A 10,849-nucleotide genomic window follows, 5' to 3' on the forward strand; every position below is an offset into this window, starting at 1 on the left:
TTCTCATCGGACAGAGCAGGAAACGGCAAACAAGTCCGTGCAGATAGCAGCAGAAGTCTGCGAAGGTGGAAGAGGTTACAAACGGGCTCTTCCTCAGCTGACGAATGAACCTGGCACATAAAAGGATGCATTAGATGCACGGCTTGATTTTGCACAAAGCAGAGACACATGAAACCCAAATAAGGGTGATGGGCGAAAAAGATAAGCGGCAGAGAACCCAGTCTTGCAGTAAGAGGAACGTGTTTGACCAGGTTGGGTTTTGACATTGCTCGCCCACATAAACCACACCTTCACAATGGAACAGCACTGCTAACTTGGAGGCAGTGCCAAAGTAGGTCTAAACTGCATCTGAGGGCCTCAGAAATCACATGCAGATAAAGTAGATGCCCTTCCGAAGACTCCTCCAGTGGCAGAGCACCTCCTTTGCATGCAGAAGGTCCCAAAAGCACTCCCTGGAAGGGCTGGGAGAGACATCTGTTCGAAACTCTGGACACAGCAGCAGCCAGCCAGCCAGCAAGTAGACAGTATTGAGCTAGCTCAGGGGTCGGCAACCCACAAGTGGCCCATGGGGGGTCATTTAACTGACCCATGGACCCCTGCCGCCTGCTCGGTTGGCTCCCGTGCGCTGCACTAAACCGGTGCGGGGACCGCCTTCCACGGCGCTGGCCGGCTTCCCATTGGCTGCAGGAAGCTGTGCACGCCTCCTCTGTGCCGGAAATAGTGTTTGCTCATGTATGCATGTGCGCACACACACGCCGACCTACCGTGGCATCTGCGGGACCGTGAACCAGCCCAAGCCACAAAAACTTTGTCGACCCCTGAGCTAGCTGGATACAGGGTCTGACTCAGTATAAGTGCTTATCTATATAGTGGAACCTCTGTTTGAAAATAGGATCTGTTCCAGAGGCCCGTTCGCAACATAAAAAGAGTGCAACCCACAGTGGCAAGGGTTGCGACTCACCGCTTCTGCGCGTGACATCATTTTGTGTTTCTGTGCATGCGCGAGCAGCGAAACCCAGAAGTAACCCTTTCCGGTGATTCCGGGTTGCCGCGGGACATAACCTGAAAGAACGTAACATGAAGCGGACATAACATGAGGTATGACTGTACACTGCTACAAAGATACAGTTTTTGCACATTATCTCTGCGGCATATTTGCCCATTCTGTGGGATCGGATCCTGTGTCATGGTGCTCATGTGACAAAAGGGTCACATGTCTAGGTTACACACACCCCCCCGACATGGCTCCTGTTGAGGCAGCTGCATCACAGCTGCACTTGAGAATGCAAGAAGAGCTATTCTGAATCAGACCAAAGGCCTGTGTGGTCAAAAGGTCCCAGGTTCCTCTTTGTGTATCTGGAAAACCCACAAGCAGTACTTGAGAGTAGTAGGCTTCATCTGCCATTGTTTTCCAGCAGTGTTAGAAGCTCAAGATGCTAAATGGTTCCTAAACCAAGGTTACAGTCACCAAAATGGAATGTCTAGTCTGCCTTTGGGGGCAGGACGGCTCCAGAGTCTTATTTTTCAAATAATGGACTGACTGTGATTGACTCTCAGCTGGTTCAGGTGACAACCTTGAGCGAGGTTAAGAGCTTTGAGAACTTAAAGATGTAAAGTTGCTTGATCCAGGGACAGTCCACATATCTATCGGCCTGTTCTGACCTCTTTTTCTTAATGGTGAATGTTCCTGCTCAGGCTGCACAGGAAAAGCATTTTGGTTCCAGAAACTCATTCCCATTATTCAGGGCCCTAAGGAAGTCAGATTATCCTCTACCAGGGCCAGGGCCTTCTCAGTGATGGCTCCGACCTGCTGGAATGCTCTGTCCCATGAGACCAGGGCCCTACAGGATTTCACTTCCTTCCGCAGGGCCTGTAAGACAGAGCTATTCCACCTGGCTTTCAACTTGAATTTAGCCTGATCTTTTATTCCCCTTTCTTCCTTCCCTCCCCCTCCCCTTTTTATAAAGATTACCCACTCTGGGATCCCACAGCTAATTCTCCCCTGGACTCCTCGCTGGCCCAAATAGGACTAATTTAGCCAGCTAGCCCTGGTGATCATCTAATGTTTATTGGATGGATTTTCCTCCTGAATTGATTTTTGAATTCTGAATTTATTGTTATTCACATTTTATACTGTATTTTATGCTGTTTTTTGTTGCATCAATTAAGTGTTTTAAATTTGTTGTTAGCCACCCTGAGCCCGGTTTTCTGAACCGGGAAGGGTGGGGTATAAATAAAAATGTACAGTGGTACCTCAGGTTACATACGCTTCAGGTTACATACTCCGCTAACCTAGAAATATTACCTCGGGTTAAGAACTTTGCTTCAGGATAAGAACAGAAATTGTGCTCCAGCGGCGCAGCGGCAGCAGGAGGCCTAAAGTGGTGCTTCAGGTTAAGAACAGACCTCCAGAACAAATTAAGTACTTAACCCAAGGTACCACTGTATTATTATTTATTATGGAACCTGAGGCGGTGTTTGCTGTTTCAGAAGGTCTCCCATCCAAACACTGACCAGACTCAGACCTGCTTAGCTTCAGTAAGTCAGTGGCCTCATGTTCCTTTGGATCATACCCTGGGACAAAAGATTTGACTTACTACATTTCTACGCCGCTTTCCATTACAATGAATCCCAAAGTGGCTTGCAAACAATGAACAACGGTAACATGGTAGAACAGAATAGAACATCACAGACACATAGAATAATGCATAGCTCAGTTGGCGGAGCACGGGACTCTTTAATTTTTGCTTTCTCATCCAAGGCTCTCAACTCTCACCCACTCATACCACACCCCTTGTTTCAAGTTTAGGTGCTTGCTCATACTGCTGCTTCGTACACTGGGGGTGGGGGAGAGAGAGACCTTTCCAGCCCATGGCCTGCATTTCCTCACGAGGAACCGTACAGGGCCTGCTAGAAGGGTCACAGGTAAAAGAGGAGGGGACAAAGGGTTCTGCTCTTCCATTTGCATAGCAGCCCACATTAAAGGTAAAGGTAAAGGTACCCCTGCCCGTACGGGCCAGTCTTGATAGACTCTAGGGTTGTGCGCTCATCTCACTCAAGAGGCCGGGAGCCAGCGCTGTCCGCAGACACTTCCGGGTCACGTGGCCAGCATGACAAAGCTGCTCTGGCGAGCCAGCGCAGCACACGGAACGCCGTTTACCTTCCCGCTAGTAAGCGGTCCCTATTTATCTACTTGCACCCGAAGGTGCTTTCGAACTGCTAGGTTGGCAGGCGCTGGGACCGAGCGGCGGGAGCGCACCCCGCAGCGGGGATTCGAACCGCCGACCTTTCAATCGGCAAGTCCTAGGCGCTGAGGCTTTTACCCACAGCGCCACCCGCGTCCCGATAGCAGCCCACATTGTATCCGTGCAAAAGTCTAGAGCTCTTACATGTACACACAGGAACCTCTTCATCCATCCATCCATCCAGTAAGCAAGCAAGCAAGCAGCATTATCAAAAGTTCAAGGACTTGTGCCCGGCAGAAGCACTCCAGAAGAGTGAGGATCAGGGCTGGTGAGGGGGGTGGCCTGGGGTGAGTCCCAGGGGCCAGACAGAGGACCCCCAGGGGTTCCCAACCCCTGACCTACACCGACAGATACATATACTCTACACATGTACAGTCATACCTCGGGTTACAGACGCTTCAGGTTGCGTTTTTTCAGGTTACGGACCGCCGAAATCCAGAAGTACCGGAACGGGTTACTTCCGGGTTTCAGCGGTCACGCATGTGCAGAAGCGCTAAATTGCACTTTGCGCATAAGCGTCGAATTGCAACCCGCACATGCACAGACGCACCGCTGTGGACACTGCAGGTTGCGAACGTGCATTCTGCACGGATCACGTTTGCAACCTGAGAGTCCACTGTACTTTGTATAAGAGCTTAGCAACATACACTGACACAAGTTAACTTTTACAATAACTCTGGAATGGCGAGTTGTTCTGAAGCTAAATAAAAGAAGGCCGAGAGAAAGTACCTGTCATCCAGGAGTAGCTCTCGACAGGAGAGGGATGTGCAAGAACATAAGAGACCCGCTGGATCAGGCCAGCGGCCACCTCTTCCTGCATCCTGTTCTCAGAGTGGCCAAACAGATGTTTTTGGAAAACCCTTAAGCAGCACCAAACAGAACTTCATATTGTTTTATGTGAGCTGCTTAGAGGCTATTTTGATTAAGCAGTATATAAATCTTGTTACTTAAACAAACTCTCTCCCTCTAAATATCTGGCCGGGGCCTCTTTTCCGCCTGTGAAATTACTTCATGTGCTTCCTTCTCAGTATTTTGTTTAGCATTTACGATTCCCCTCCCTGACTCCTAGATTAATTACTGTATACATTACCTCTCTTCCCAAACCACTGCCAAGCATTTCCCAGTTCTTTGTTCATCTCATGCTTTTAAGACTGCAAACCTCTATGAGAAACCTCTCTGTTTCTGTATAATAAACTATGAAACCTCAGTTAACAAATCATGTGGCTTTTAATCTCAGGGTCCTGAGTTCGAGTCTCATTTGGGCAAAAGATTCCTGCACCTCGGGGTCGCTTCCACCTCTATGATTCAGTGATTCTTCTCTCATAATGGCAGTGAGTTCATGGCAGTGAAGAAAGCTGATCAGGACTCCCCCCCTTCAGAGTTCACACTGGTAACCACCAAACTATGCCAGATCTACAGAACGGAACTATGTTATGTGAACATACTGCCTCTGAGGATGTGCCGACTGCCGTGCGCTCACCACCAAGTACCCTAACACTCAGGGGCAATTCACACATGTATGTCAATCAACCACAAGGTGATAAAAAGGAGCTATCACAGCTTAACCACTAGGGCCAAGATCAGGCATAGGCAAACTCCAGCCCTCCAGATGTTTAGGACTACAATTCCCATCATCCCTAGCTAACAGGACCAGTGGTCAGGGATGATGGGAACTGTAGTCCCAAACATCTGGAGGGCCGGAGTTTGCCTATGCCTGGCCAAGATCCTTCAACAGCATCTGGCACCGCTTTGAACATAGAACTTTTTCAGAGCTGTAAGTTCACACCATTACCTGCCAGTCATTAAGTGTTGGGCAACTGTGACGAAAAACCAAGGAAGGCACATGTTGTGCAACCCAAGTGGCGTTAGCTTTGAGGAGCAGGGATTCCATCACAGAAATACTGGCTTCCAAGAGCTGACTGATTTAATTTATGTCATGCATAAGGGGAAGGAGCTGCTGTCGCAACAAAGGGAGACACAATGCTTGTGATGAAAATGCAAAGATCCATTCCCAAGTTGTGTTGCTAGAACCATCGTTTTATACATGAGAGGGCAGTTGAAGAAGTTTGGGGGGGGGGGAATGTTTAAAAGTATTTTTCCAAAAAAAACCACCAGGGTCCTTTTTGTTGGGAATAACTCAGACGGAAATTCCCAGGTGTTGGAAAAGGTTATTTATGTATGCCACTACGGCGGCTCGTATTTTGTTAGCCCCAAAAATGGAAAACGAGCAAAGTCCCAGCTAAAGAAGTTTGGCAACTTAAACTGATGGAATGTGCGCAGCTTGCGGACCTAACATATAGAGTAAGATAACAGGAAGAACACACGTTTAAAGAAGAATGGAAAATATTTATTGAATATCTGGAGGGAAACTGTGTTTATTTGAAAACACGGGCAGCATTATGATAAATTCAACAGTGTAAATAAGTTTTGATGGATGTAATAATGCAATACTGAATGGTTTAGTTTATATAAAATATGCAGGGATTTATGTTATGCAAAACAAAGGGAAGTCATTGATATTTTAAGGTTGTTTAAATATATGTTTGACAATTTAGAATATTCACATAATTTTAAAATTAAACTAAAAAAAAGAAAGCAAAGCAACTGCACAACTTGGGTAGGTGGTGTTGATTCCCTGTCCTGCTTTCCTTCTATTTTACAGTGAACGTTTCACTACCCCTCAATGAACACCTTAATTTCTGCAAGTGATAAATACAAACAGCATCCACGTTGAACGGGAGTCATGTGTTCCCTCATGTATTGTCTTTTCCCATAATTATTGCCTGCAAATAATTTTTTTTTAATCCCCTGGGGACGGTGCCGTATGTTTGATGGGAAATGTTGGTGAGAAAAAGTTCTGCCCCGAGAGTGACGAAGTGCAAAGAGAGACAAACATGGGAGGGAAGTTTAAAGGGCGCGTTTTGTTTTTAAAAATACAACAGGTCAAAGCCTATACAGAACAACCCCCAGATAAGCCTTCAGATGATCTCTCCCCCCCCCCACGCCGCCTCGCCCCAACCACCTGAGCGCAACCCTAAGGCCCCAACCCTCCTTTAACCGTAACGTGTGAATGCGAGCGGATGCGCGCCGAGGCCATGCCCGCTCCTCACCTGTCGGACTTGCAGCTCCACGGCTTTCTGCAAGACGCGGGCCACGAGCAGGGCGACGCTGGCGATGAGCAGGGTCATGGACAGCACGCCCACCGTGCCCAGGCAGAGCTTCCTCATGGCGGCGAGAGGGGCGAGCGAGCGAGAGAGGGGCTAGGCCGGGCCGAGGGCGCTGCGTAAATGCGCCGGGCGGAGAAGGCGAGCTTGCTCCGCGCCCTTCCCACTGGGCGCTCCCAGCCCAGGGCCGACCAGGCGCTGCCTCCCGGCCAAGCGCCTCCCTCGGCCCAAGAAGGCGGAGGGAAAGAAGCCGGGTCCGGAGGGGCGGCGGAGGCGGCTGTTTTGGGGCGGAGCGACGCGCTTCGGTTTCGGTTTCCCCGAAAAGGCGCACGACCCAGCGAGGCCACCCGGCTCCCCAAGGCGCGCCGGCTGGTGCGCCTGCCCGGGATGAGCTCAGCGCTGGGCGAGGCGGTCAGCTGGTAGGGAAGCCCAGAAGCGGCCTGGCTGTTGGTGCTGCTGGGCTATTCACCGCCGGCCAGGCCCCGCGGCTTTCCCCATCCAAGGAAAACACTAGCCGGATTAGTCACGCAATCTCTTCCGCTATCTGCGCTGCCGGCGATGGCCTGCACTTTCCCCTCCGCGCAAACGCGGCGATCGCCTCGTGTTTTGTTTCTTTGCAGAGCCCTGATTTTCAATTTTGGCAGATTGATCTTTTGCAGATTCTTCACGCTTGCTGGCAATCTCCCAAGTGGGGAGAGACGCTGGTTGCGCTCAGTAATAATAATAGTAATAATAATTTATTATTCATACAGTGGTACCTCGGGTTACATACGCTTCAGGTTACAGACTCCGCTAACCCAGAAATAGTGCTTCAGGTTAAGACCTTGCTTCAGGATGAGAACAGAAATCGTGCTCCGGTGGCACGGCGGCAGCAGGAGGCCCCATTAGCTAAAGTGGTGCTTCAGGTTAAGAACAGTTTCAGGTTAAGTACAGACCTCCGGAATGAATTAAGTACCAGTACTTAACCCGAGGTACCACTGTACTCTTTGCTTGAGAGTCCCATGGACTGCAAGAAGATCAAACTGATCCATTCTTAAGGAAATCAGCCCTGAGTGCTCACTGGAAGGACAGATCCTGAAGCTGAGGCTCCAATACTTTGGCCACCTCATGAGAAGAGAAGACTCCCTGGAAAAGACCCTGATGTTGGGAAAGATTGAGGGCACAAGGAGAAGGGGACGACGGAGGACGAGATGGTTGGACAGTGTCCTCGAAGCTACCAGCATGAGTTTGACCAAACTGCGGGAGGCAGTGGAAGACAGGAGTGCCTGGCGTGCTCTGGTCCATGGGGTCACAAAGAGTCGGACACGACTAAACAACAACAACAACAACATTTATACCCCATCTGTCTGGGCTTCCCCAGCCACTCTGGGCGGCTTCCAACAAAATATTAAAATACAGTACTCAAGTCCTGCATGCAAGCTTCCCACAGAAACACCTGGTTGGCCACTGTGAGAACAGGGTACTGGCCAGTGCCGGATTTACGTATAAGCTAAACAAGCTATAGCTTAGGGGCCCCACTCTCTTGGCCCCCCCCAAAAAAAATTAAAAGGAAAAAACCAACAATGTACATTTCCAAAATATAAGATAAAAAACAAATAAAATAAAACCTACATACAGCAACAGTGTGTTGTGTTGTGTAGGCTCTTATCTGTTATGTGCAAATGGCTTTAGATACCTATTAGGTCCATAAATTACCATATGGCATATATTCAACACAAAAAAAAAACAGTGACAATTTGTTGTTGACAAAGGACAGCTGGACATATAAAGGGCGCCATTATTTCCAGTAGCTTGGAGCCTCATCAAACCTAAATCCGGCCCTGGTACTGGACTGTTGTTATGTCATAGAATCACTAAATGGTAGAGTTGGAAGGGATCCCGAGGGTCATCTAGTCCTACCCCCTGAAATGCAGGAATCTCAGCTAATGGCCATCCAACCTCTGCTTAAAAACCTCCAAGGATGGAGAGTCCACAAGGGAGACCTTTCTAACAGCTCTTACAGTCAGAAAGCTCTTCCTGATGCCAAGTCCGAATCTCCTTTCTAGTAACTTGAAGCCATTGGTTCGGGTCTGACCCCCCAGAGCAGGAGAAAACAAGCTTGTTCCATCGTCCATGTGACAGCCCTTAAGATATTTGAAAATGCAATATTTGAATATTATAAATGGTGACCCTGCACCATAGGGTCCCAGGGTTGGTTGAAACTATTACAATACAATGTTAATATTCAAAAACCATGTTACACAATGCTAAAAGCAGCTTATTCAACATAAAAATAAGGTGGGCCTCTGGCCTGATCCAACAGGTTTTTCTTGTGTTGTTTATAGAACAGGTATTTGCAGATCTGTCAACACAAGTGGGGCACCACCAAAAAGATCTCACCAGCCAATTGTAGGGTCCAGGATGGTTTGCTGTTGAGGAAGGAACCCTATTAGGCAGTCCTGTGATTATTCCTCTGGGTTTTGAAACAAACCAAAAGTCAGACATTTGGGTGATGAGAATGTTGGAGGAAGCAGAAGCAAGGGCTTTTTGCTGACATTTTCCCACTCAGACCCCACCCGATATTCGATGCTTTCCCACTCGTGAAGGAAGTGATACAAGAACAGATCAATATAGGCTTGTAGGAAAGCATTGTCAAGACCTGGGAGAAACATTCCTCCTCCTCTTTGCGTATCAAAGCCATTCTTCCCCGTTGTGAAGGAAAAAAGAAACTGAGCAAGCTCTTTTCTGGAAACCATACGAAATTTCCCCAAATTGCTGTGGCCTTGTCATATCTCCTGTTCAAAGGGTGTCTGTCTTGCCTCACCCCGTCTCTTGAACTTATGTATCAGTATCTGTTATTGTTGCAGATCGTAAACTTTCAGGCAAGGAAGTTGAAATATACTCAGAGTCGAGTGTGGATTTCATGCTCTTCATGAAGCTCATAGTAGTGAGGAATGCCAGTTCCCCCGAAATGTCTGCTTTATATACATTATTTACACAATGGGCCCCACGTGATTGGCTAATTGCGGGATTCTCCTGTAGGCCAATCAGGTTGCGGATTCACTTCCACCTGGAGTTGGATTGGGTGGCTTCTGTGGACCAATCAGACTGCTGATTGTTCTAGGACCAATCAGACTGTTGCATTTTGGATCCTATTCAACTCAGTAAATAACAGAAGTGGAAGGCTGCTGTGTCCTCTACAACCATTAAAATACCCCCAAACAGATGTAAATTGTCTTTTTAGCAGCAGAAATGGAGCCAAATGGCTGAATGCAATGGTAGTCCTAGGCAGGGTAAGAGATAATAGAGAGAAAATATATGACCTGTCTTTTTAGGGTATATGAGCCTTAGCTGAAATACAAAAACAGGACAGCCACGATCAATAAATTACCTGTCTGTTGTTTATTGATGAAGCATTAATTGTTACAGAGTAAACTTAAAGATCATTACACGGGACAGAGATGGGGGAGGTAGGAGCAGGAAATAAGCCAAACCACCTTCCTGACGATTTGTTTTCTATCCATCTCCCTGCTGTTTGTTTTCCATCCTGAAAAATACGCATCTTTTAAATGATTTGTTGTCAGAATGCACTGCAGACCTGGAGTCAGAAAGAGGCAGGAAACCATTAGACTTGCATGTTATGTTTTAATACTATTTTCTTACAGCCTATGCAACAGTGAAATGTCTCTTGGTACTTTCTGAAAATCTCCTTTTATGTATTTCCCTAAGACTGCCATCAGGCAGGAGGCTGCTGGGCTGCTAACAAGTGTCGCAGAGAACTACAGTTTAACAAACTGTAGCAAACATTTTCAGCAGGGGTCCGGTCCACTGTCTCTCAGACCTTGTGGGAGGCCGGACTATATTTTTTTGGGAGGGATGAACAAATTCCTATGCCCCACAAATAACCCAGGGATGCATTTTAAATAAAAGTACACATTATACTCATGTAAAAACACACTGGTTCCCGGACCGTCTGCAGGCCAGATTTAGAAGGCGATTGGGCTGGATCCGGCCCCTGGGCCTTAGTTTGCCTACCCATGGCTTAAGGGATAGCCTTCTGAGAGCTGCCAGGCTATCACAGCAGCACTAGACGGTAGTGATACTTCTTAAATTCTCTATTACTCTTAATTATCATTAACTAATAATTCTCTGCATAGTCTTTCTTGCAATATTTCAAATAATCATGCTTACAAAACTTCTTGCACTTGTACTGGTGTAATCTGTTCATTACAATTACTTTTCAAATAGTTCGTAAATTTACTCCAGTCTTCTAAGAATCTTTGGGCCAGCAGGTTTCGAATCCTTCCTGTTAATTTATCCAGTTCTGCATAGTCCATCAATTTCATCCGCCATTCTTCTTTCATCGGTAATTCTTCTTGCTTCCATTTTTGTGCCAATAATATTCTTGCTGCCGTCATTGCGTATAAAAACAACTTACAATCCTGTAAGTTGGAGAAGTTG

General features: G+C 47.4%; 1 protein-coding gene across 2 annotated transcripts in view; it reads right to left on the reverse strand.

Annotated features, from left to right (window-relative positions):
• SCARB2 (scavenger receptor class B member 2) overlaps positions 1-6,889 on the reverse strand; it is a 37,107-nt gene extending 30,218 nt beyond the window's left edge. Inside the window, exon 1 of one of the 2 annotated variants that reach the window (XM_028743948.2) lies at positions 6,356-6,889. In XM_028743948.2, the coding sequence (XP_028599781.2) occupies positions 6,356-6,472 (117 nt within the window). In that variant the 5' untranslated portion in view covers positions 6,473-6,889. The remainder of the gene's footprint in view (positions 1-6,355) is intronic. The other variant, XM_028743947.2, reaches the window with a different exon arrangement.
• Between the last annotated feature and the right edge of the window lie 3,960 nt (positions 6,890-10,849).

This window comes from Podarcis muralis, chromosome 9 (genome assembly GCF_964188315.1).
Source record: "Podarcis muralis chromosome 9, rPodMur119.hap1.1, whole genome shotgun sequence".
Taxonomy (NCBI): Eukaryota; Metazoa; Chordata; class Lepidosauria; order Squamata; family Lacertidae; genus Podarcis; species Podarcis muralis.